The sequence below is a fragment of the Heloderma suspectum genome, chromosome 5, assembly GCF_057233095.1.
Source record: "Heloderma suspectum isolate Gila_16-S chromosome 5, 16-S_ref, whole genome shotgun sequence".
In the NCBI taxonomy this organism is placed as follows: domain Eukaryota; kingdom Metazoa; phylum Chordata; class Lepidosauria; order Squamata; family Helodermatidae; genus Heloderma; species Heloderma suspectum.
Window position 1 is genome coordinate 26,097,656 of NC_139462.1, and position 27,802 is coordinate 26,125,457.

General features: G+C 43.8%; 1 protein-coding gene across 3 annotated transcripts in view; it reads left to right on the top strand.

Moving 5' to 3' along the window:
• CCSER1 (coiled-coil serine rich protein 1) overlaps positions 1 to 27,802 on the top strand; it is an 857,015-nt gene that overhangs the window by 728,889 nt on the left and 100,324 nt on the right. For all 3 annotated transcript variants that reach the window (XM_084855629.1, XM_084855630.1, XM_084855631.1), the window contains exon 8: positions 3,134 to 3,217. In XM_084855629.1, coding sequence (XP_084711755.1) covers positions 3,134 to 3,217 — 84 coding nt within the window. The remainder of the gene's footprint in view (positions 1 to 3,133; positions 3,218 to 27,802) is intronic.

Genomic DNA, 27,802 nt, shown 5'->3' on the forward strand with positions numbered 1-27,802 from the left:
GTGCCAGATATGGGGGCACAGGAAGTTCTAATACAGAGGTGCTGCCCATGTTCTCTTCAAATGTGGCTAGGTTGCAGGAAATGTTGCTCTGACTAACCTTTGTGTTGGAATTCCTAGTGCCCAGTCATTTTCTCTCTCCATAATCTGAATCTATTTGCTTGTGTCTTTCTTTTCCCCTTCACCTTCAAAGCTTCCATAACAAATTGTGATGTATTTGACAGTAATGGTCCAGAACCAGCAATCCTTGAAATGATGACCTGTTCTTCACCTCAGGTTTCCTGGCATTTCCTACTTTTAGGCCTTTCAAGGTACATGTAGATTAAGTAACTCTTTGCATCACTGTTGCTTCTTGACAGAGATGTCGCTGTTTTGTAGTCCATGCCCAATATCATCTTGCCCAGTGTCCCCACTCATCTCATTATGTCCTTGCTTACCTGTTGTGGTGGTTTGTTGGTGATCTTCATATTTTCAGTGCTTCTTAAAGCAAGTACATTCCTTGATACTATTACTTTTATTGCTTAAATATTATTAATGTTTTTTTTAATCCCACACTATACAAATTAATCAGATGTGGGAGTGGATTTTTTTTTTAATATTCTCAAAGGGTAATAATCAGAGTCCAGTGTTTTCTGGCTTTGATGCCTTGTTCCATCAGAGAGTAGCTAGGATCCTGTTTGCATGTTACTTGGTATGATGTGGTTGTATCCCCATAGCAGCTCCCATACCATTCTGGATAATAACACTCGGACTCATACCTGCATCTTGTGCCCATATCCTTAGGGTAGCTTATACAGTTACATGCTATGTTGTCCACACAGTTTACTGGAGATATGTCACCAGCATGGTATGGTATTCAGCTCTAATTATGTGGGCAAATGTTGAAAGCATTACCTAGAGCAGAGTAGAAGCAACCACAGATGAGGCAGCAACCATGGTTCTCCAGGTAATGTTCAAATGGGGCTTGAGATATCTTCACCCCATAACTCCATTTGCACATCTCATGGTAATAATAAAAAGAGCTAATCAAACACACTGATCATTTTTGTCACTGGAGATGGGTTGTGAGAAGTTCTGCTTTTGTGTATGTGGCAGCCTTGGGGGAGCATGAACTGAACTGCACAAATAAGCTGGAGCTTTAGAATGTCACACTCTGGTTAATGTGAAGAATAGCATCTTTATTTAAAATACAGGCATTGTAAAGTTATGTTGTGGCAGAAAAAGAACAACAAAACTGAGAAAGTGTTACATTTGAAACATGTTGATATTTTTCTTGTTGGACATGTATAACTGGACTTTCTATAATTATACCGACTTATATGTGAATTCTGGTTGATTGCTATTTGTGATTATTACTAACTATAAAACATCGAATCTGAATCTGTGTGCTTACTCCAAAGTAAGCCTCACACTATACCCAAGAAAATGCATATAGGATTGCACCTGTAATCTTGTCCATCCTGCACTGTAATTATAGCAAAACTTATTGGAAGCCAGGCACTTATTCAAATGTTACATGTTTGAGGCCTAGGAAGAAACTTACTACTGAGTTATTGTAGCAGACAGGAATATTGATCTATACTTGTAGAATGCAAACTGAATTCAAAAGCATTCTGTCAGAAAGGACTTTTTGATGACAAAAGACTCTGAATTATGCGATATATGTCACCTGCATTCCAAAGTGGTTCGGTCTCTGGAGGACTGTACCACATACCATTGCTGGTCTTATATGTCCTGCTCACTCTGATTCTCTAGTTTGAATAGCTAATTACACTACATAGTGTGCTAGCAGTACACCATTTCAGTACTAAGACAGCATAGCGGCACTACACACTTATGTAGGTTTTATCAGCTAAACTGTGATGGCTTCCCAACCTCCAAATAATCCTGGGAATTGCAATTTGTTGATAGTGTGGAACTTACTTTGTTAGTGATATCTAATCCCATCCACCTGTAGAAGGGAGGGATAGAGTGGGTTACTTCCTTCTTACTGATAGCAAACTCATTCTCCAAGTACAGATACTTATGAAGCCAAAACAACATCATCCATACATAAGAGCAAGAAGAAAATCCCAACGTTTTGCAGGAGTACAAAAATATTTTAGAAAAAAATATATGAAGGGGGTGGAGAGAACCAAAACAGCCCAACAAGGACTGAGCATGCTCAGTGGCCACAGAATGTTGACCGAATGCTGAATGGAATGGAGTAACCTGGAAGATGGGCTAGTTGGCTGGAACACTGAACAGGAGCAACTCTACATAGCAACATTTGTTACAGGTCCCACTGGTAACACTATTAACCATCTCAAGTCTTTGGCATAGGATAGATAATAACTCCAATCAAATAAACTAATAGAACTACATTATTAGTAGTTCTAATAATGTAGAGGGGGGAGGGGATGACTGTCTATCCATTTTTTGTCTGTAGTATAAGTACGCCCTTATAGTTAAGAAGCATGTTCCGTTTCCAGACCCAGTGTTTTCATGGGCACCTTCTATCAGTTTAATTGCATGCTCGCTGCCAAACTCGACCTACAACCTGTGTTGTTTGAATCTCATTTGGAAGAGCACCAAACTCACCCACAGGTCACTATATCTGACATTGTAGCAATATTGTCAACTGTTATGCTGGGTTCTTTCCTTTCTTGGAAGGGTTGCTTGATTGCTTCCTTTCTGTTTGTTGAATGTCTGCTTGTGCCTCCGCTTACTTTTTCCATCTGCAGTCTGATTTTTTTTTTTCAAATCCCCAGTAATGCATCTGAAGTGAAATTTCTGCAATGCTGTTTTTGTGCGAACAGAACTATGAAATTTTATGGCCATCTGTTCCTTCACTGAAATAAAGAGATGCTTGACAAGTGCTTCAATAAAAGGCTTAAAAGAATCAGACACTAACAAAATGGACTTAACACACTGGGAGCTGTTCACATTTCTGTGTATATATAATAACTTTGGATGCATTAGGTTGTTTACACTGCAAACTTAGAATATGTTATTAAAAATATCACACATGATAGAGGGGCATTGAGTTTCATTACTGGGATGTAATTATCTTGCACTGTGTGAAGCTGCCTTTTCTTGTCAGGAGCAAAGGAAAAGCACTAAGTCTATTATAGCAGCTCTTTTGATGTTTTTATAGGATATAATGAAAGATGAATGCTCGACACTGAAGCTGCAACTGAAAGAGAGAGATGAACTCATTTCCCAACTCCGTGAAGAGCTGGTAAGTGAGAGGCAATGCTTGTTTCCTTTTGGAATTTACTCCACCTGACAAGGTCACTTGCTGGGGCCAATAAATAAATAAATAAAGTTTAATGGCCGCTGCAAGTTGGATAGCTTAGAGTGATATTAATCATTCACTTTTGATTCAGGGAGATTTTATGACTCAGTATCTGGGGACTTGTCAGCCTCGGAAAGACTACGCAGTCGCAGGCACACCAATAGCGGTTGTTTGTTTTAGAAGATTGTGTTGACAGTTGTCTTGCAATATTAAAGACACATTAATCACCAATGAGCGAAAAGTCACAGCTCTGTGTGGGTTCTGTATGGCAAAAATTCTGAAGGGACAGTACTCCTGGTGATTTACAATTAGTAGTTCTTTCCACTGACAAAAGTGTCCAGGAAAATAGCTAAACATTCTTTTTATTTTTCCCTTGGAAAACATGCTTCTCTGATTTGCAATAAATAAATATATTTGTTCATTGCTGTCATCATACTGTAAGATAAAGAGTATTTCCCTCCCCACTTGGTAAAGGTGAGTGTCTTCAGCTGGCACTACCAGATGGGACAAATGTTGTGTAAGATGTGCAGTATCTGGATATCTGGGGGAAAGTATCTGGGGGGATTAGTATCTGATGTGCAGTATCTGGGGGGCGGGGAAGTTTGTCACTGAACATGATGCACTTACTGGTAGTAAACCTTCTGTGACTGTGACTAAACCTGCACATGACTTCATGTGTTAAGGTATTGGACTGTGGAGCTGAGACATAAACATGAACTGAAGCATGAGTTCATTCTTCAGTAGCAACTGGTGCTGTGAGGGAATCCTAGATATATTCCTATATGGAATATAAGACTGCACCAAATGTGAACATTTTCAATGAAAAACAAATGTTTTGGGGCTAAAATGTCCCTTAGTCCCCTGTCTTCCTCTCTCACCTTTTTAAAGAGCTTTTCACTGCCTGATGGGCATCCCTCTTGGTACCATATTGTAAAACAGAGGTTTCTTCATACTGCTGATATGGTCCCAGTCAATCAGGGAGGCCCTGATTGTTGGCTTGACACCAAGCTCAGTAAGGGAACTAAAGATAGGGCCTTCTCAGTGTGGGTCCCCACCCTATGGAATGGAGAGATACATAGCTGGCCTCATCTGTGGTTGCTTTTAAGAGGGTTTTAACAGAGAACAGAGATTCATCTGTTCTCCCTGACTTTTAATTGGATTTTTAATGGCAACTATCCTGGCTTGGATTGGGCCACAAGAGAAGCAGCCAGTCAGCAGTTGTGCCAGGTAAACAGGAAAAAGCAAGGCAGAGACTAATAGCACCATGGACAATGCTATGCAGGAGCTGCTAAGGTGAGATTGTTCACCATGAAAAGAGCTGTCATTCCAGCAAAGGCTTAGCAGCAACTGAGATCTTAAGTATGCTTGTCAGCTCAAGTCTCTCAGAAACTCCACATCCCAGTGGGTACGGACTGAAGCCTTAAAGGTCCCATGCTCTTTTACATAGCCTTAAGCTCTGAGAGGCTTTGGGGGAGCCGTTCTTGAAAGCTGAGCTTGAGGGAAGGGCTGAGTCCTTGGGTCTGATGGATGTGTCAGGGGTTCCCAAGGGTCCTCCATGGAGTGGTGTGACCAGTGTCTCACTTGGCTAAGAGTCTTCTTAGGGGTGACACTTCCACATCTGGGCCCATGACAGTATCAGGCTGCTGATGGATATTTTGAAATTGTATTTTAACATAACTGGTTTTATTTAAAATTGCATATATTTAATATGGATTTATTATTTTTATGCTGTAAGCCACCTTGGGAAGACTATGGTCTTGAAAGGTGGCCAAAAATGGTTTAAATAAATCAATTAATAACAATGGTTTAAATAAATCAATTAATAACAATGGTTTAAATAAATCAATTAATAAAAATGGTTTAAATAAATCAATTAATAAAAATGTGATACTGCCATGACACTACAGTTGTCAACCAGTCTACCAGATTTTGCTGTGTGATGAAGAGATGAAGCCAGTTCAGAGGTGGCCAGTGTTTTCACCCCTCTTCCTCCCTCCCTCAAACACACAGACCCCCAAAGAGGGACAGTTTTCAAAGATGAATAAAATTTGTATGACAAACATTCCCCCTTTTTAGTCAGCAGTAATAGAAAGATAGATATACAATTGTCTTGTATGGTCTGCTTTCATGTATCCAGTTAAAAGGAGACAAGGGAAACAGCTTTCTGTAGAATGAAGAATGAATATTGCAATCTCATCAGTATCCTTCTATGGCTCAGGATATCTCTTTTTGAAACCTCCATCATGCTGTGAAAGGTTACATTGATTTATTATTTATTTATTGAAATTTTTTTTATGCTGTCCTTCAATCATATGTCCAGGGATGTTCCCCCCCAAAAATAAAACAACAAAAATGTAAATGCAAATAAGAAAGAAGGAAGCCAAAAGCCACAATTTAAAAAACAAACAGGAGCACCGAAAATTTAAAAAAAAAATCAAAACAACTACCCAAGAGCACTGAAAGGACAATAATGTAGGAGACAGGTTAACCTCTCTGGGAAACAGCTTTCCACAACTGGGGCATCACTGCTAAGAAGGCCCTTGCTCTGGTACCCACGTCACCTCCTCCTTGCTAGAATAGTTGTAGGGGGTTTGTTTGTTTGTTTATTTAAATTTCTTAACCACCCATCTGGCCAGTCACCTGGCCACTCTGGGCAATGTACAACAGTACAATTAAAAAAAGTAAAATTACACATTAAAACATTGTCTAAAAATACCCTAACCCACCCCAAATGCCTGCCTGAACAACCAAGTTTTCAGTGTGTGGTGGAAGCTCATTAAAGAGGGGGCATGGCAGAGTTCCCTCGGGAGGGAGTTCCACAGAGTGGGGGCCACCACAGAGAAGGCTGCTCGTCCTCACCAGCCTAGCTGTCCTGGCTGATAGGACAGAGAGAAGGCCATCAGAGGCTGATCTTGTTGAGCGACTTGTCTGGTGTTGCTGGAGGTGCTCCTTGAGATAGGCAGGGCTGGAACAGTATAGGGCTTTAAAGGTCAAAACCAACACCTTGAATTTGGCCTGGAAAACAACTGGTAACCAGTGCAACTTCTTCAGCACCGGAGTGATGTCATCATGCCGGCGGCTGCCCTTAATCGGGTGAGCCGCCGCGTTCTGCACCAGCTGCAGCTTCCGAACCGTCTTCAAGGGTAACCCCGTGTTACAGCCATTACCATGCAAGTGCACAGATGCTGAGTGGATGGATGCCTTGGCCAGGGCCCAGGCTACTGTTCCCACTGGGGTGACCATCCTTTAACAACTGGCTGAAATACTCCACACCTCCAATGCCACCTATCAGTGCTTAAAGGTAGTGGCAGGAAGGCCCCTCCCCCCTCTATCGCTACACCATGGCAACCAGTGGTTTCCTCCTAGTAAATTCTCTTCTTGGTAGGCCCTAATAACTAAGATCTCTCCCCACCCCCATTGTGCCTCCATTTGGGATGGAGGAGGACACAGAACACCTCAGCCTGAGAACATTTGGGGAGGGGCCCAGCCCGTGGGCAGGCAGAAGACATCTGCAGCTCGACCCTTGACTTTAGACTGATACTCTTGGCTTCTTGACCTTGGACTATTTAATGATTAATGCTAGCTGCTGCTTATTGCTCAACTCAAGTAATTTACAACAGATCCACAGCTGCATTCCCCTTCCAGTCCCTTGAAAAGCTGCTCCTGGAGTGTTGGGGTTTCTCTGGTGTGATCGGTGTGGGAGGCTATGGCTAGGGAGAGGGAAAGCAGCAAAAACATCCACTAGCAGAAGTGACTTTTGCCTGTTCAGGAAATCTTTGGGTCCAAACCATTGTTGTTGCCTCTAATTTGTGACAGAGAACAATCTTAATTGACTGCTTATTTTGTTTTCGTGCAAATATTTTGTCTTTTCAGAAATATAAATTGGATTGCATAGAAAAAGTTAAGTTGTTTGCAAAAATTAAAAGAGACCTTCCTCAAAGCCACTGCAATAAATACTGGTTATCTGTGTTCTGTTTTCAGATGTGGTTACATTAAGGAATGATGTATTACGTAATTAGCATATAAAATTAAGTGACAAAATGGAATACGGAGAGCATCAAGCTTTTGTGCATTGGTGGAGTACTGCAACAACATCAGTCTTGTCTGAAACATATATTACAAAGTGGATGAAAACTTCAGCTCTGCAGAATTACATTCTGTTGTTACAGTGAGCTGTAGTTTCCTTGATGCTAGCATTTCTCCGAGGGATGAGAGCACAGTGCTCAAGTTTCATGTTAGGCAAAGACTACTTATTTTTGTGGAGCTTGTTTATTATTTCTAAGCTTCATTCAACAAAAACATGATCAATTAAAGCAGAGGTGGGAAACTTGTGGCCCTTTAGAGGTTTTGGCCTACAACTCCCATCAGCCCTAGTCAGCATCGTCAGTGGTGAGGGCTGATGGAATTTGTAGGCCAAAACGTATGGAGGAGCACAAGTTGCCCATCCCTGCATTAAAGCAAATAGATGAGTTTTTGTCAATGAAAAATTACAGACCCAGAATCCCAAATCTGGATTGGAACTACAGTAGGGTCAAAGCCTCCTACTCCCCACATTAGGGACCCAATCTCGATTGAGCCTCCTGCATTTTCTTTAGAGTAGGAAAGAAAGACACATGTAGCTGCTATCTACATCTTCAAGCTAATGTGTAGTGTTGCCTTCAGTTTAGCTTCTCTGGGTGATGGAGTGGAACCTTCCAGTGGAGACTCCTTAATCTCAGTTTGTGGGAGAGGGAGGGGAAGATTATACAGGACAAGATCTCAAATACCTGGAACCAGGACATTTAGGACATCAAAGGTCAAAACAAGCACCTTGAATTTGGTCTGGAAAAATTCTGGAAGTCAATGGTGTTCTGATATGATTGTTATAATATATTCTTTCTGAGCGGCCACAGATAACAAACAGGGCTCTGCACTCTGGCCCACCTAAAGTTTATTTTTAAAAGCTTTTCCTTATATAATTGATGAAAGATGGTTTAGCTTTAGTCCATGACTTTTAAATAAAATCAATAGTTTATAAGGTACATGTATTTGTGCATATTAGTGTAAGGATATAGTTGTGGAGTGGAGTGATAGTGTTAGGGAATCCATATTGACATACCAAAACCAATAGATGCAGAAGATCAGTTCAGACAGATTATTCCTTAACACTGTGGTTCCCCTGCTAGCCTTAAGCTGTAGCCATAAACAATCACAGTGGCATTCATAGGGTAAGCTGTCAAAAACCAGGCCAGACTGATTATCCAGCTAGCTCAATATTGTCTACTCTGCTGGCTGTCTAGGATGTCAAAGGGAGGGAAAACATGTTACCTGATCCTTTTACCTGAAGATGCCAGAGCTTGAACCTGGGACTTTCTGCATGCAAAGTTTGCACTCAGCCGTTGACCTACAGTCTCATGAGATGGACCTCTTTATCCCTTGCATGAACATGCTGTTGGGCACCAGAGTACTTGATCTGAGTTGCACCCCAACATCCTTGGACAGGTGATTCAGGCAATACAAGTGACCCTTTAGACTCTATGCTATTCCATTAGTACCTCTAAAAGTGTTTCCACCCCAAAACTATTTTTGGATTCCTTGTACATTCAGGCTGGTCCCATATTGCAGAAAGAAAATATGAGAGGTGTGTGTGCAATTATTTATTCATTTATTGCATTTATGTCCTGCCTTTTTTCCTCTTGCAAGGAACCCAAAGCAGCAATTATGCTGCAACCAGCTAGATTCTGAACATTTAATGGTTGCAACAGGAACTATCATAACAGGTGGGGATATACTGGGAAGGTCACTTTAGTAGAAAATCACCTTCTATACAGTGTTTCAGTTGCTACCATGCTATACTGGCTGATGTTTAAATGCATCAGACACTGCTGGAATCCAATCGGATACTGCTGGAATCCATCTCCTTCTGTAGACCATCAAAACCAGGTCCCTCACCCTGACAGAAGGGGAGTGAAACCTTTCCATTTAAAAGCTGGTCCACAGAGAATAAACATCCAGTACAGGGGCTTCTTATGAGGACTTTAATATCTCAGGACAAGCTGTTACATATCATATGCAGTAGACCTGGAGGTCCTAAATTTAATCTTGGGTGATTAAATAGATGGCAGGCATTAACGTCTTTTAACTGGGCAATTTATCTGAAATCACAAGCATTAGAAATGCAGCATAACTGTCTCTTGAAAGTAAATCCAATGATCCCAGGCTTACCTTTTTCAACCCTATAATATGCTTGAGAGTAAATTTTAGTTTAAAACAATATCAGTTAGTCTGTGTGCTACTGTCATTTGAGACGTTTTGTGTAGGAGATGCGCACAGCCAGCTTCCATCAAATTCATAATATGTAGTGTTGTGAGATTAACTTGGACTTTTACAAGATGATTTATGCATGGCCTTTGGGCCAAATTTTCAGCCACTGCTAAGAAAGTACTAGTACTCATTTATACTAGCTATACCTCTATTTCCGTGAAGCTTTTAAAAAACTATATTGTTCTTTAAAATGAAGATTTTTTTTTAAAAAATGATTTTTTAAAAAAAGGTGAAAATATGCAAGGAAGTGCCCTTTCTAGCAAGGTTGATAGAAATAGAGAAGTCATTTTAATTTGGCTCAAAATACATTTTTCTAAATTGAATTAAATGTCATGCTCTTGAATCTTTAATGCATGATAATCTCTGATAAGAGTAACAGTTATACACAAGGAAGTCATATTGTGTATTCATCTTTATGATAATTCCTTACTTGTTCTGCATTCTATTATAATTTTTTTATCTTATTTCACGTTGGCTATTTTATGATAGAATATTACAGGTCTGTGGATGATTTACATAAGAAGAGACAGCTGTAAGTACTTTAAAATCTTTCTTCCTCATATTTAGGAAACATCTGAGTAGAAAAGAAATAGATTAGGTGTACTTAAACATTATTAAAATGTCAGATTCCTTTCCTCCTTTTTTACACGGAGAATTAATTGCACGTATTCCAGAAAAAGGCTTATCTCAGCAGTAATTACTCTTCAAGTCAACTCTGCAAGGCAGCTAGAGTGTGAAAATGACAGTATCCAATGATACACAATGTGGATTAGCTTCCAGTTCCTCGCACTCTCTGAAGCCTTGATGAAAAGCTGTCAGCAAGATAGAATCTTTAATATTCCCTTGCACTTGTGGAGGTGATTCTGCATATTAGTTTAAGTCTCTATCACAAAGCGGCATCATTTGCACCACTCGGTGCCGGATGCTGATAAATGATTGTCTTGCCATCACCACAGGAAGAGGTTTCTAGTCTGATGCTGATTCTCATAGAAACATTTGCATAGAAATAATATGGCAGGAGTCGGGTGCGTCGGCAATAAAACTCTGTCCTTAAGTGTCTCTAGAGATGTTACGATGTGACTAACGCTCCTTTTAATAATGATGCATCGCATATGCTTGTCTTCTGTTAAGGTGTCACTGGTAGACTGCTAGCTTCAAGAGATATGAATGATTTTACTGACAGGTCTCCTTGCAGATTTAGATAAATATGACCGGGCTTTAATTTGAAAGTACCTTCGTCTTTCTGTCACGCTTAGGAAATCATAAGCTAGCTGTGTACAGACGGATATGATGGAGAGGAATGGTGTATCTCTTTTATTTCCAGATGGCTCCAACCTTATTATTAGAAAGTGTTCAGAAATTGCCTGCTGTTTTGTTTTATTTTTTAAGCTTTAGAACAACAAGAGAGTAGTAATAAATCATTTCTTATTTTGTGTGTTTATTTATTTCATTTTTATCCCAGCCTCCTCCCCTGGTCCTCAGGGTGGCATATAAATTGTTCTCTCTCTCTCTGCTCCCCGCTCCATTTTATCATCACAACAACCCTGTGAGATAGGTTAGGCTGAAAGGGAGCGAGTGACTGACTCAGGGATACCCACTGAGCAGTATGCCTGAGAGAGGATTGTATCTGGATTTTGTGAAATCCATCTTATGTGTCTTCCACTGATTGTGTGGTGTCATGTGTTCCGGTGTCTGTTCACAGATGGATTTGATTTTTTATTCGTTATGTGGAAAAATACACAAGAGGGTTGTGACATAACAACCATAAGAGGGTTCAGAACAATTTACGTAATTTACATTAGTATGCAGCATTTAGTGTATTGTCCCCCATTCCATTCAACTTTTTCCCACGTATATTTGCCAGTCTCAGCAGAAGCGTGCATATTTTCCTATTAAAAAATGTGGAGAAATTTCGGGAAAGTTAAAAAAAAAAAGATCTGACAGTCCCTGAACTCTGTGTGACCTGAAGAGGCCAGTCCACAGTGGATTCCTCAGGTCAGATTCTTAGAAATCCGAGCTTATTTTAGTCCATCCTGAATTTCTCCGAAATCCCTAGTCTGACATTCTAACCACTACACCACACTGGCTCTCCAGTGTTTTCCTCTTTATTATCACCTTACAATGTACATGAATATAAAACCAATTTTATGCATCACAGAGTCTGCGTTCTAATGACTTGTCCAAGGCTGTTCATTCTGTCCATGGCTAAGGCGGGATCTAAAGCCCATTCTCCTGGCTCTAAGGAATTGTTCATTCTGCCATCTTGATTCTGCATACTTTGGGGCATGGGAGCACGCCTTGGGTTCACATGCTTTCCCCCTCAAGATCACAAGAAGAGCCATGCAGGATCTAGTCCAGCAATCTGTTCACACATTAGCCAACCAGCTACCCATGGGAAACTCACAAACAAGAGATGAGTGCAAAGCACCCCTCTGCCCATGTACCTCAGCAACTGGTGCACACAGGCATACTGCCACTGATACTGGAGGTAGAATATCGTCATCAGGACTAGTAGCCACTGATAGCCGTATCTTCCATGAATTTGTCCAATCCCATTTTAAAGCTATCCATCACTATGTCTTGTGGAAGTGAATTCCATAGTTTAACTGTGCACGGTGTGAAGAAGTACTTCCTTTTATCTGTCCTCAGTCTCCCACCAGTCAGCTTCATGGGATGACCCCGGGTTCTATTATTATGAGAGAAGGAGAAAAATGTCTCCCTATCCACTTTCTCCACACCATACATAATTCTGTACACCCCTATAATGTCCCCCTTACCCTTTTTCTAAGCTAACCAATCCCAGCTGCTGTAACCTTTCCTCATAGGGGAGTTGATCCAGCCCTTTAGTTATTTTAGTTGCTCTTTTCTGCACTTTTTTTCCCCAACTTTACAATATTATTTTTTAGGTGCTGTGACCAGAACTGTACACAGTATTCTAAGTATGGCTGCACCATAGATTTGTATAAGGGGAGTATGATCTTGGCAATTTTATTTTGGAATTTGCCTTTTTCATAGCTGCTGCATACTGAGTTGGCATTTTCATCAATCTGTCCATCACAACCCCAAGATCTCTTTCTTCGTTGGTTACCACTAGCTCAGATCCCACCAGGTTATACTTGAAGTTGGGATTTTTTGCCCCAACGTGCATCACATTACACTTGAGACATTGAACCACATTTGCCATTTGGATGCCTATTCTCCCAGGAGGAGAAATCCTTTTGGAGCCCAATCCCTTTTTGTTTTAACCACCCTAAATAATTTGGTTTCATTAGGGATGTCAGAGAATTCCTCCACGGATCTTGGGGAGGCCAAATGCCAGTGCATTCAGCCCCCCGAAATCGGTGGCGGAATGGCCTGCCCCCCCGGGACGAGACTTACCTGGGGCGGATCTTCCAGGCGGCGGCGGCTCCAGCGGCGGTGCGGCAGCGGCTGGTCTTCCAACTGGCTGCCGCTGCTGCCATTTCCAGTTAAAAAAAAAAAAAGACGTGATAGTCTACGTAAAGATTTACATAGCCTATCACGGCTAGGTTTTAAAAAAAAAACATGATAGGCTATGTAAATGTTTATAAACAAGTTGAAAAGCATTGTTCCCAGTACAGATCCCTGTGGGATCCCACTATTTACTTCCCTCCATTGGGAGAATTTAGTTGGACTTTCAAAAGGCTTTTGATAATGTCTATTGGATCACTCTTGTCCACATGTTTATTGACATTCTCCAAGAACTCTAAAAGGTTAGTGAGGCAGGAATTACCTTTGCAGAAGCCATGTTGATTCTTTTTCAGCAGGGCTTGTCCTTCTATATGCTTACTAATTTTATCTTTAATAATGCTTTCAACCAATTTACCCAGAACAGACATTAAGCTAACCAGCTTGTAATTTCCCAGATTCCCCCAGGATCCTTAAAAAAATGGTGTTACATTACAAATTCTCCAGTCCTCTGGTAAAGATATGTTGCATATTTTTGTTAGAAGATCAGCAGTTTCATATTTGAGTTCTTCAAGAACTCTAGAGTGGATACCATCTGGGCCTGGTGATTTATTCACTTTGAATTTGTCAATAAGGATGAGAACTTTGTCTTTTGTCACCAACTGTTTGCTTAAGTTCCTCAGGCTTACTTCCTGAAAACAGGCACGGAGATCAGTCGTATATGTTTTTCAGTGAGGAGGACAGATGGAAATAATTCATTCAGCTTCTCAGCAATCTCCTTATTCTCCTTTACTACTCTTTTAGGGGACGCATACACTGTAAGCTGCGACAAAGTTCATATGCACAACTCCAAAATCTAAAGAGAAATTCAGATAGGGAGAATCCCAGAACGATCCTTATTCCCATGAAATGTTGAGTGTTTCCGTATATACAAACTGTATAATCACATCAACGTTGCTTCTTCTTTTTATTTTCTTTTTTGGCAGAGTTTTATCGATGCCTGCCTCTCATTAGTAGCACAGATGCATGTAGGGTTGGCGGAGAATTTCTCCCCGAAACTTCGGGGGGCCGAGCGCCAACGTGTTCGGCCCCACGAACAAGTTTCGGGGAGAAATCCTCCGAACCCCCCCGCACCCCGCACCCCCCCCCGGGACGGGACTTACCTTCGCCGAATGTCCCTCCCGGTGGCGGGTCCGGCCGGCGGTTCGGCGGGTGTTCGAGCGGGGCGGGAGCGGCAGCCGGTCTTTCGACCGGCTGCCGCCGCCGCCATTGCAATAAAAGAAAAAAAAACACCCCCTGATAGGCTACGTGACGATTCACGTAGCCTATCACGGCTAGATTTGCAAAGTCAGCCGTGATAGGCTACGTCAATCGTCACGTAGCCTATCACGGGTGACTTTAAAAAAAAAAAAAGTGTGTACGGATAATGGCGGCCCCCATAGGGAGCCGCCATTCCCGTTCCTTATTTGGTCGCTGTAGTCTACGTAAACATTTATGTAGACTACAGCGACTAAATAAGGAACGCGAATGGCGGCTCCCTATGGGGGCTGCCATTAGCGTACGCGTTTTTTTTTTTTTAAGTCACCCGTGATAGGCTACGTGACGATTGACGTAGCCTATCACGGCTGACTTTGCAGATCTAGCCATGATAGGCTACGTGAATCGTCACATAGCCTATCAGGGGGTGTTTTTTTGTTTTTTTTTTACTTTCGCGTTCGCGGCCGGGCGAGGCGAGGCGCCTCCTCCCCGGCCTGAATTTCGGCCGGGCAAGGCGGGAAGCCTCCCCCCCGCCCTGAATTTCAGCTGGGCGAGGCGGGAAGCCTCCCCCCCGGCCTGAATTTAGGCTGGGCGAGGTGGGAAGCTTCCCCTCCCGGCCTGAACTTCGCGGGGGGACCAGCGAAGCACCTCCCCCCCACCACGAACGGCCTTCGACGACAGGTAAGTGACTTTTGTCCACCCCTAGAAGCCAGATCAAGCTGAAGGCAAAGCTTCCTCCCTCCATTCTGGCATCCTATGGAGGTTTAAAAAAGAAGGTGTCAAATAGAACCCACCAGGAGCAGGGGGCACGATCACCCCTACTGTTAATTGGTCTGAATACTTTGCCAGTGGTTACAGCCCTCCCAAAAAATAAAAGGGTGGGGGTATTCACAGGGTGGTGCTGTTTCAAAGGACTTTTAGTCTTTGCATGCATTAATCTTAATAATAGTTATGAAATCAAATTGTACTATTTCCTGTAACAATTAATGTTATCTTTATTTTTCTAATAGCTAACTTCTACATTTGTTGTACTATGTTTTTGTTCTTTTAACATTGGTCAGGATCCAAAGACCACGATAGGCTTGAGATGGGAGATAAATTAATCCATTTTGCCTTTTCATGCAAACGTACCTAATTTTGCACTTTCAAACCACTATGCAAATTGAAACTCAGTTACCCTTTGAAATTTGCACTTCTCCGAACTTTGCAGTAGAGTTCTCCAATGAAAAAATGCATACAAAAATGTGTATATTATGGAAAATAACATTCATAAATGCATTATATTGAGAAAATTGCTTGCAAAAATGCATATATTCAGCAAAAATTAATACAAAAACACATGATTTAGAAGTCTGCACAAAAATTCTTATGAATATTCATGCAAACTTTTAAAAACAAAATGTTCAACGTTTGCGATGAACTGAACTTAATATTGGAGAAATCCTTAAAGTTCAAGACAAACTGAATTTAAGACTAGGAAAATGAGAAACTGAGAGAAACTAAAATTGACAGATTTGTCCACTCTTAGTATAAGTATATCCACTGGATGATTTTTATTTATTTATTTTTACCTTTCAGGGGGATGACACCCCACCACACTTCATGTGGCAGGGGAGGGTCTACTATTTGAGAAGCACAAATCCAAAATTCCTCTGGGTATGCAGACCTGCTCATCTTGTTCTTTGGATCCAGGTCCATTCCATTTATTTAGTAGTGGGCCATAGGCCATTCGCTGGATCCAGGTCATAATACATTTTTACCCACACATACATGCACATGCACACACATTGTTATTTAGTTGTGCAGCAACTTTATGGAGTCTATTGTATCTTAGGTGATTCCTCTGGATGAGTCACAAAAATATCTGAAGGCATGTATTCATATAGAATATAAAACCTGAATACTATTTATCGTTGTCTTATTAGAACTGCATGCTATCTGAACACTTTCTGAAGGTTTACTTGGATACAATATTACTTTTCATTCCCAATTTCCAATTGCATTACACAACTGCAGGATCTATTGCAAAGATAGGTGGTTTGGCATAGAAAACTGCCACAGTTAGATTTGAACATTATTTCCATAGAAATGTAAATACTTTTATCGGCGTTAAAGTATAGGGGTGTTTCATACAATAACAAATTATCCTACAGATATATAAATTGTGAACCAGTCAATCTGGCATTCTATTGGCCCTGGGGGTTGGGAAAAATATGATAAAGCTGTAGAGAAAATTAGAAAGTCATTTTGGTCTCCCTCTAAATAGTTTTCCTGACAAGCACTGAAATATTCATTAGAAACTGATGATACCATTTCACAAGACAGTGTCTCTCCCCCCACCCCACTGCCCTAATAATCCTTTTTTCAAAATATATTATTTCCAAATGTGGTTGCTATTTCGTTTCCATTTCTATCTGGTACATAAATAATCAGCATGAGAAACAGAAGAGCTTGAACAATAAGGATGCTAAAGCAGCAGCACAGGGCATTTGAATTCCTCTATAAATTTGACTGTGTATTCCACTGTGTAAATCTGTAAGTAATTTGCTTCAGCTTTGTCTGTGGCAATATGTCCTGATACTCACAGGCTGCATTCTTGTGGAAAAGAACCTCTTGTTCATCGAGCAGCTTGTTTTCTATTGCTGGCTCTGGAAAAGGCCTCACTTCTGAGTCTCTGATGTTCTGTATGTCGCAATAGGAGCTCTTTCTAGTATCCTGGGTCATAATTTGTAGGCACAGTCAAAACCTCATATGACATACACGAGCTCTGGACAACAAAATTGCTTTGTGCTCTTGAATTTTTGTTGTAAGTATTATTATACAGTATTATTATTATTATTATTATTATTATTAATGGTGTGAACCTTGTATTTAATCAAAAGCCATAAAGCAGTAGTCTTTACTGGATCAACATCTGTTGGTGAAAAAGAGTGTGTCTGTGTGCGTGTGTGGTAGGGGGACTTTTTAATTTACACAAAACTCTAAATGAGCAGTCCTAAGTGGGGTGAGGGGTGGGAGGTGGGGAGCAAGATAATGTTTGATCTGCTACTTTCAAAACTTAGCCAGCTCACTCCAGTCAGGATGGAGTGTTCAGGGGTGTGGGGTCATTAGCCTTCTGGCATTTAGCTTTTTAAATTATTTTTGTCATTCCCTGCGCCCTTCGGTCTGGTGGGATGAAATTAACAATGCCATCTCTAGGGCCAGATCTACACCTCATGATCCCATCATAGTGACCCTATATCCCTCGTGCACATTTATACCTCGTAGCACACACTGACATCTGTTGTGGTATTTTGGATAATACAGAATAAAAAGAGGGAAATAACACTAGAAAAGTGGGATATGGAATGTTCAATGTGCCCCAACAGTTATCAGTACACTTCAATACCAATAAAAAGTACTGATGTAGATCCAGGTGCGGTTAATGGGCCCAGTCCTGGGGGAATTAGTTAAATTTGGATCCAGTAGATTCGAGGCTGGCTACCATGAGTGGAAGCTGGGGATGTACTGACTGTGTAAAATCCACTCCGTCTGTGTGTCACGGGTTGCCTTCCGTTCCATCATCCGCCCACAGACAGATGCAAATATTTTTTTGTCATGTGGAAAAATACAGAAATAATTACGTAAATATTTATGTAAGTATTTTAACATTTAGTGTATAGTCCCCCATTCCATTCAATGTTTCCTTAGCAGAAACGTACGTATTTTTCTTAGGGATGGCAGAGAATACCACCATGGATCTCGGTGAGGCCGAATGCCAGTGCATTCCCCTGTGGCGGAATGGCCTGCCACCCCCCCGCCCCCCTGTTGATCCCCCCCGGGATGAGACTTACCTGGGGCGGATCTTCCGGGCGGCGGCAGCTCCAGCGGCAGCTTCGGCGGCTGCAGCTGCGGCCGCCGTTTCCAGTCTTGTTAAAAAAAAAAAAAAGTGATAGGCTACGTAAAGATTTACATCGCCTATCATGGCTAGGTTAAAAAAAAAGAAAAAGGAATGCAAATGGCGGCTGTAGCTGCTGCCATTTTCATACGCGGGTTGTTGTTTTTTTTCCCCAGAGCCCTCCGCGGCTGGAAATCCGGCTGCGGACGGCTCTGGGCTGGGCTGGGCCTGGCCGGCTGCTCCGCAGAGCTGCCCCGGAGCACAGCCAGCCATCGAGGATTCCGGGGGGAGGAACGGATCGCGTCACCCCCGGCGAGGATTCTGGGTGGAGGGTCGGAACGCCTCCCCCCCACCATCAACATAATCCATGAAAGGTAAGTCACTTTCGTACATCCCTAATTTTTCTACGGATTTATATGCATAAATTTCAGGAAAGTAAAAAACAATCATCCGAAAGTCCTCGAGCTCCGCATGGCCTGAGGGGGTCGCTCCGCAATGGATCCCACAGGTCAGATTCTTAGAAATCCGAGGTCATTTTAATCCATCTCAGATGTCACCAGCATCCCTAGTGGAAACACCACCAGAGGTACTCCTACACTTGAGGAGATTTTTGTGGGCTTACAATGTCAGGAGGCGCCCTAGCGGCCTCTTTCAGTAGCCTCCAATAGCCAACTCAAGACACAGACGAAAGGATTTTTTTCAAGGCTTTAATCCTTTTACAACCTAATGACTCTTTCAGATGCTAATCACCAGCGACTAAGCAAGGAACAGCAGAGTGGCCTATGCACCGCGTAGGCAGTTGATACCCATTTGAAGGAGAGTCACTTCAAGACCCTGAACTTATGGGCTAGGGAGAGATCCTCCCTCTTTCCCTTGGGTCCATGGGAGGTGGCCGTTGCTTGCGCGCCAAATGGGTGCTATGCCTCCTTTCCGCGCCCTCCATCCCTCGTCGCTCTTTGCGTCTGCGTCGAGCGTCCAGCAAGCCCCCCTCCCACAATTTCTCACTGCTAGGATCACTATCTATCTCAGGAATGCCGACAAGAGGAATCTCTGCAAGCTGCTGTGCCTATGATGGATGAACTGGCTCCTCTCCCACGGATTGCTGATCCTCCTCAGAATCAGAACTGCTCTGGGGCTCTATCGGCTCAGTTTCCACCCTTACATTCAAGCCCCTGAGGCACACAAGCCCCAGAGGCACCCAGCAGAGTGCATTGCCCATTAAGAAGAAATGGATGCACACAGATACTGTGCCTTGGTTACTTGATTCAGCCTGGGTCCTGCCACTCTATAAGGGTATTAGTGGAGCTCTTGCTTTTTCTGTCTGTTTATTTGAAGAGCACTGATCACAACAGGCTTAGACCTGTTGCTCTTCCTAAAATAGTTGAGAATTCATTAGGCATTTATTAGAACCTATGAATATTGAGCAGAGGTCTAGCGAGTGGCATGTTGTTTATACATTAACCATCTTCCAGTGAGCCATAGCAGCCAATCAGGGTTCAGCACATCATTTCCCATCCACCCCCATCCTGTACCATCTGTTCAAATGATGGAAAAGTGGATAAACAAACTGAGAGTTGATAGGGAGAGAGGAGACAGACAGACAGACAGACAGACAGACAGGAGAAAATGTGATATCAAGGGGGATTAGAGGAGGGCTTTTAACATCAGAAGCTGCCTTATACTGAGTCAGCCATCTGATGTGGCTAGTCCAATACTGACTATTCTGAACTTTACTCAGTTCTCAGCTCAGAAATTTCATACGTGTATTTATTTATTTATTACATTTATATTCTGCCTTTTTTCCTCCAAGGAACTCAAGGCGGCATACATAATCCTCCTCCTCCTCCATTTTATCCTCACAACAACCCTGTGAGGTGGATTGAGCTGAGAGTCTCTGACTGGCCCAAAGTCACCCAGTGAGCTTCCATGGCTGAGTGGGGACTAGAACCCGGATCTCCCAGCTCCTAGTCCAACACTCTCGCCACTATACCACACTGGCTCTCAATTATACAAGCCGTGATAGGCTTAATCGTCACGTAGCCTCTCACAGGGGCGTTTTTTTTTTTTTTTTCTTTTATTGCAATGGTGGCGGTGGCAGCCGGTCAAAAGATCGGCCGCCGCCCCCGCCCCGGACGAACACCCGCCGAACCGCCGGCCGGACCCGCCGCCGGGAGGGACATTCGGCAAAGGTAAGTCCCATCCCGGGGGGGGCGGGGAGGTGGAGAATTTCTCCCTGAAACTTGTTCGGGGGGCCGAACATGTTGGCGCTCGGCCCCCCGAAGTTTCGGGGAGAAATTCTCTGCCATCCCTAGTTAAAATATCTTGGAACATTTATTGTATATGGGCTGAATGGATCATTAGCTATTGTGTCACATCCCTTCACACTAGGGGTGCACAAAAGTCAATTACCTGGTCTCGCAGCTTGCTTTGCGGTGGGGGGGAGGCGCTTCGCTGCTCCCCCAAAGTTCAGGCTGGGGGGGAGGCTTCCCTCCTCGCCCGGCCGAAATTCAGGCCGGGGAGAAGCGCCCTGTCTCCCCGGCCACGAACTTCAAAAGAAAAAAAACAACAAACGCCCCTGTGATAGGCTACGTAACGATTAACATAGCCTATCACGGGTAGATCTGCAAAGTCAGCCATGATAGGCTATGTTAATCGTCACGTAGCCTATCATGGGTGACTTTGAAAAAAAAAAAGCGTGTACGCAAATGGTGGCCCCCATAGGGAGCCGCCATTCGCGTTCCTTATTTGGTCCCTTTAGTCTACGTAAAGATTTACATAGACTACGACGAAAATAAGGACAACGCTATTTGCATTGTCCTTATTTTCGCCGTAGTCTACGTAAATCTTTACGTAGACTACAGGGACCAAATAAGGAACGTGAATGGCGGCTCCCTATGGGGGCCGCCATTAGCTGTATGCGCTTTTTTTTTTTTTTAAGTCACCCGTGATAGGCTACGTGACGATTAACGTAGACTATCACGGCTGACTTTGCAAATCTAGCCGTGATAGGCTACGTTAATTGTTACGTAGCCTATCACAGGGGCGTTTGTTTTTTTTTTTTACTTTGCTTGTAATGGCGGTGGCGGCAGCTGGTCAAAAGACCGGCTGCCGCCCCCGCCCCTGACGAAGACCTGCCGAACCGCCGCCGGGAGGGACATTCATGAAAGGTAAGTCCCATCCCGGGGGGGGCGGGGGGCGGAGAAGTTCTCCCCGAACAACCTTCGGAGGACTGAATGTGTTGGCGCTCGGCCCCCCGAAGTTTCGGGGAGAAATTCTCCCCCATTCCTATTTCACACTCATTAACTCTACAGTCACTTGAGCTATTGAACAGGTTGAATGGGGATTTGGGTGGAGTTCCTTAAAATCCATCTGAATAAGCATCTCTCAAAGGCAGCTTAGGAACAACACATGTCGACCTGTGTATCCTTTGAGGGACCGTCCAGTTTTATGATTCCTTGCAATGAATGAGGTGGTGCTGCAGAGGAAAGAATTGTTGTACTTGAAATAATGAAGTTAACATATATCTTATACAGTTAAGCAATTTGCTAGTTGCCCTATAGGAAGTTAATAGTCAACATTTTAGGTTGTAATCCTAAATACACTTACAGGGAGTAAGCCTAATGGGATGGAGTAGGGATTAGTTCCCCTTCATGGATCACTGCCTTGTTGTGGCAAAGGGGCTTGCATAACTCAGTGAAGCCATAAGCTATGCCGTGCAGGGCCACCCAAGATGGACAGGTCATGGTGCAGAGTTCTGACAAAATGTGGTCCACTAGAGAAGGAAATGGCAACCCACTCCAGTATTCTTGCCAAGAAAACCCCATGGAACGTATCACAAGGCTAAAAGAGATGACGCCGGAATATGAGCCCCTCAGGTGTCCAATATACTACTAGGGAGAGCAGAGGGAATTTCCAAGTAGCACCAGAAAGAGTGAAGCGGCTGGGCCAAAGCCGAAAGGACCCTCAGCTGTGAATGTGTCTGGTGGTGAAAAGAAAGTCCGATGCTGTAAAGAACAATATTGTTTAGGAACCTGGAATGTCAGATCAATAAATCAAGGTAAGCTGGAGGTGGTCAAACATGAGATGGCAAGATTGAACATCGACATCTTGGGAATCAGCGAACTAAAATGGACAAGCATGGGCGAATTTAATTCAGGTGAGCATTGTATCTACTACTGTGGGCAAGAATCCTTCAGAAGAAATGGAATAGCACTCATAGTCAACAATAGGGTGGGAAAAGCAGTACTGGGGTACAATCTCAAAAACGATAGAATGATTTCAGTACGAATCCAAGGCAAACCATTCAACATCACAGTAATTCAAATCTGTGCCCCAACCACTGATGCCGAAGAAGCCGAGGTTGATCGGTTGTATGAAGACCTACAACACCTTCTAGAACTAACACCAAAAATAGATGTCCTTCTCATCATAGGGGATTGGAATGCTAAAGTAGGAAGTCAAGAAATCACCGGGATGACAGGCAAGCATGGCCTTGGTGTACAAAATGAAGCAGGACAAAGGCTAATAGTGTTTTGCCAAGAGAACATGCTGATCATTGCAAACACTCCTTTGCAACAGCACAAGAGGTGACTCTACACATGGACATCACCAGATGGTCAATATCGAAATCAGATTGATTATGTCCTTTGCAGCCAAAGATGGAGAAGCTCTATACAGTCAGTAAAAACAAGCCCTGGAGCTGACTGTGGCTCAGATCATGAGCTGCTTCTTGTTGCAAAATTTCGGCTTAAATTGAAGAACGTCGGGAAAACCACTAAACCATTCAGGTATGACCTAAATCATATCCCTTATGAATATACAGTGGAGGTGAGGAATAGATTTAAGGGATTAGACCTGATAGACAGAGGTCTGTAACATTGTTCAGGAGGGAGCAACTCAATCCATCCCAAAGAAAAAGAAATGCAAGAAAGCAAAGTGGCTGTCTGATGAGGCTTTACAAGTAGCTGAGGAAAGAAGGGAAGCGAAAAGCAAGGGAGAAAGGGGAAGATATAGCCAACTGAATGCAGATTTTCAGAGAATAGCAAGGAGAGACAAGTAGGGATGGCGGAGAATTTCTCCACGAATCTCCGGGAGGCCGAATGCCAACACATTCAGCCCCCCGAAATTGGTGGTGAAATTCTCCGCCGGCCCCCCGCCTCCCCCCCCCCGGGATGGGGCTTAACTCGTGTGAATGTCCCTCTCGGCGGCGGGTCCCGGCGGCGTTTTGGCGGCGTTTCGGAAGGGGCGGCTCGGCAGCCGGTCTTCTGACCGGCTGCTGCCGCCGCCATTGCAAAATAAAAAAGGAAAGTAAAAAAACACACACACACACACCCGTGATAGGCTACGTAATGATTTATGTAGCCTATCATGGCTAGATTTCCAAAGTCAGCCGTGATAGGCTACGTAAATCGTCACGACTTTGAAAAAAAAAAAAGCACGTATGCAAATGGTGGTGCCAATCGGGCACCGCCATTTGCGTTCCTTAGTTTGGCACGTCTAGTGTACGTAAAGATTTATGTAGACTACGGCAAAAATAAGGGCAACGCAAATAGCGTTCCCTTATTTTTGCCGTAGTCTATGTAAATCTTTACGTAGACTAGATGTGCCAAACTAAGGAACATGGGCGCCACCATTTGCGTACGCGCTTTTTTTTTTTTCCAGAGTCACCCGTGATAGGCTACATGACGATTTACATAGCCTATCACGGCTGACTTTGGAAATCTAGCCGTGATAGGCTACGTAAATCGTTACGTAGCCTATCACGGGTGTGTGTTTGTTTGTTTTTACTTTCCTTTTTTTTTAGCGGCCGGGTAGATGGGGCGCTCCTCCCCGGCCTGAATGTCGGCGGCGAGGGATGGGGTGCCTCCCCCCCAGCCTGAATTTCAGCCGGGCGAGGCGGGGCACCTCCCCCCCTCGCCTGAACTTCGGGGGGAGAACCGAAGCGCCTCCCTCCCACCGCGAAGCAAGCGGCAGGACCAGGTAGGTCCCTTTCGTCCATCCCTAGAGACAAGAAGGCCTCCTTAAATGAACAATGCAAAGAAATTGAAGAAAACAATAGAATGGGAAAGACTAGAGATCTCTTCAAGAGAGATATCAAGGGAACGTTTTGTGCAAAGACGGGCATGATAAAGGACAAAGAAGGCAGGGACCTAACAGAAGCAGATGAGATTAAAAAGAGGTGGCAAGAATACACAGAAGAACTATACAGGAAAGATCTTAAAGTCTCTGAGAGCCATGATAGTGCGGTCACGGAACTTGAGCCAGACATCCTCGAGAGTGAAGTCAAGTGGGCCTTAGGAAGCATTACTAACAAGAAAGCTAGCGGAGATGACAGTATTCCAGCTGAGCTATTTAAGATCCTAAAAGATGATGCTGTTAAAGTGCTGCATCCAATATGCCAACAAATTTGGAGCACTCAACAATGGCCACAAGACTGGAAAAGGTCAGTTTACATTCCAATTCCAAAAAAAGGCAATGCCAAAGAGTGCTCAAATTACCGTACATTTGCACTCATTTCACATACCAGCAAGGTTATGCTCAAAATCCTACAAGCTAGGCTTCAGCCATATGTGAACCGAGAACTACCAGAAGTACAAGCTGGGTTTCGAAGAGGCAGAGAATCTAGAACTAGAGATCAAATCGCCAACATTCGCTGGATCATGGAGAAAGCAAGATAATTCCAGAAAAGTCTATTTCTGCTTCATTGACTATGCTAAAGCCTTTGTATGGATCAGAACAAACTGTGGTAAATTCTTAAAGCGATGGGAGTACCAGACCACCTTACCTGTCTCCTGAGAAACCTGTACGAGGGTCAAGAAGCAACTGTAAGAACCGGACATGGAACAACTGATTGGTTCAAGATTGGGAAAGGAGTACGACAAGGCTGCATATTGTCGCCCTGCTTATTTAATTTATATGCAGAGTACATCATGGGAAACGCCCGGTTGGATGAATCACAGGTCGGAATTAAGATTCCCGGGAGAATTATCAACAACCTCAGATACGCAGACAATACCACCCTAATGGCAGAAAGTGAAGAGGATCTAAACAGCCTCTTGTTGAGGGTGAAAGTGGAGAGTGCAAAAGTTGGTTTGAAACTCAACATTAAAAAAATGGAGATCATGGCATCTGGCCCCATCACTTCCTGGCATATAGAAGGGGAAGAAATGGAAGCAGTGACAGATTCTATTTTCTTGGGCTCCAGGATCACCGCAGACGGTGACTATAGCCATGAAATTAAAAGACACTTGCTCCTTGGAAGGAAAGCTATGGCAAACCTAGACAGCATAGTAAGAAGCAGAGACATCACTTTGCCGACAAAGGTTCGTATAATCAAAGCTATGGTTTTCCCAGTAGCAACGTATGGCTGTGAGAGCTGGACTATAAGGAAGGCTGAGCACCGAAGAATTAGGGATGGGGGAGAATTTCTCCCCGAAACCTCGGGGGGCCAAGTGCCAACGCATTCGGTCCTCCGAAGGTTGTTCGGGGAGAAATTCTCCGCCCCCCCCCCCGGGATGGGACTTACCTTTCCCGAATGTCCCTCCCGGAGGCGGGTCCCGGCGGCGGTTCAGCGGGTCTTCGTCAGGGGCGGGGGCAGCAGCCGGTCTTTTGACCGGCTGCCGCTGCCGCCATTACAAGCAAAGTAAACAAAAAAACAAAAAACGCCCCTGTGATAGGCTACGTAACAATTAACGTAGCCTATCATGGCTAGATTTGCAAAGTCAGCCGTGATAGGCTACGTTAATCGTCACGTAGCCTATCACGGGTGACTTTTTTAAAAAAAAGCGTGTACGGCTAATGGCGGCCCCCATAGGGAGCCGCCATTCGCGTTCCTTATTTGGTCCCTGTAGTCTACGTAAAGATTTACGTAGACTACGGCGAAAATAAGGACAACGCAAATAGCGTTGCCCTTATTTTCGCCGTAGTCTACGTAAATCTTTACGTAGACTACAGGACCAAATAAGGAACGTGAATGGCGGCTCCCTATGGGGGCCGCCATTTGCATACGCGCTTTTTTTTTTTTCAAAGTCACCCATGATAGGCTACGTGACGATTAATGTAGCCTATCCTGGCTGACTTTGCAGATCTAGCCGTGATAGGCTACATTAATCGTTACGTAGCCTATCACAGGGGCATTTTTTTTTTCTTTTGAAGTTCGCGGCCGGGGAGACGGGGCACTTCTCCCCGGCCTGAATTTCGGCCGGGCAAGACGGGAAGCCTCCCCCCCGGCCTGAATTTCGGCCGGGCAAGGATGGAAGCCTCCCCCCCCGGCCTGAACTTCGGGGGGAGCAGCGAAGCCCCTCCCCCCATCGCGAAGCAAGCTGCGAGATCAGGTAAGTGACTTTCATGCATCCCTACGAAGAATGGATGCTTTCGAACTGTGGTGCTGGAGAAGAGTCTTACGAGTCCCCTGGACTGCAAGGAGGTCAAATCAGTCCATCCTAAAGGAAATCAACACTGACTGCTCATTGGAAGGACAGGTACTGAAGCTGAAGCTCAAATATTTTGGCCACCTAATGAGAAGAGAAAACTCCCTGGAAAAGACCCTGATGCTGGGAAAGATTGAAGGCAAAAGGAGAAGGGGACGGCAGAGGATGAGATGGCTAGATAGCATCACCGATGCAATGAATATGGACTTGAGCACACTTTGGGAGAGAGCGCAGGACAGGAAGGCCTGGCGTGCTATGGTCCATGGGGTCACTAAGAGTCGGACACGACTGAACGACTGAACAACAAAGGGATTTCCAAGAAAAGATATATAGAATTGCACTGTTATCCTGAATACATTTTTAAAATGGTATTGAGCTTTTTTTCTCATTGCTTAATTGGATTTGGTGTAATATTCCACTGTATATTAAGTTGCAATGATTTAATGATAATCTATGCTGATTGTCAGAAAATCAGATTAAAGGGCATCCGAACCCTGTAATTGGGTACTGCATTGACTTTATAAAGTGGGGGAAGCCTCAGCCAGAGGCTAATAGCAAATTGTAAGATTATCTCTCTGATTTATTACCTCCATACATTTGGTTGGGTTTGTCTTGGGCAGTAACCCCTTAATGTTGTAGTGATGCTGTTCTCCAGGACTGAAGAACACAACAGCTGACTGATACAGTGCTCAGTGGTCTCTCTTAGCAAGAACGTGGTCTGAGACATCATTGCTTTGCATTAAATGTTTATGTATTATTTGGGATGCAGGTCTGTCAGTTGTGTCCTCACTGTTTGGAAGCCCCCAAACTTGGGGGCTTCCAAATTTCATATGCCCTGCTGGGCTGAAGCCAGCAGGGCAAGAAGAGTGGTGAAGGTGATCTTTGCCTCCCCATCTTCTGTTCTTGATTTTTCACTTTGGACACTTTGGAGGGGGAGGGAAGGAGGCTGTAGGAGGCTCAGATAGGGGTGGACGAAAGTCACTTACCTTTTCTCGCAGCTTGTTCGCGGTGGGGGGGAGCGCTTCGCTGCTCCCCCCGCGAAGTTCAGGCCGGGGGGGGAGGCTTCCCGCCTCTCCCGGCCGAAATTCAGGCCGGGGAGGAGGCTTCCCGCCTCGCCCGGCCGCGAACACGAAAGTAAAAAAAAAAACAACGTCCCCTGATAGGCTACGTGACGATTCACGTAGCCTATCACGGCTAGATCTGGAAAGTCAGCCGTGATAGGCTACGTGAATCGTC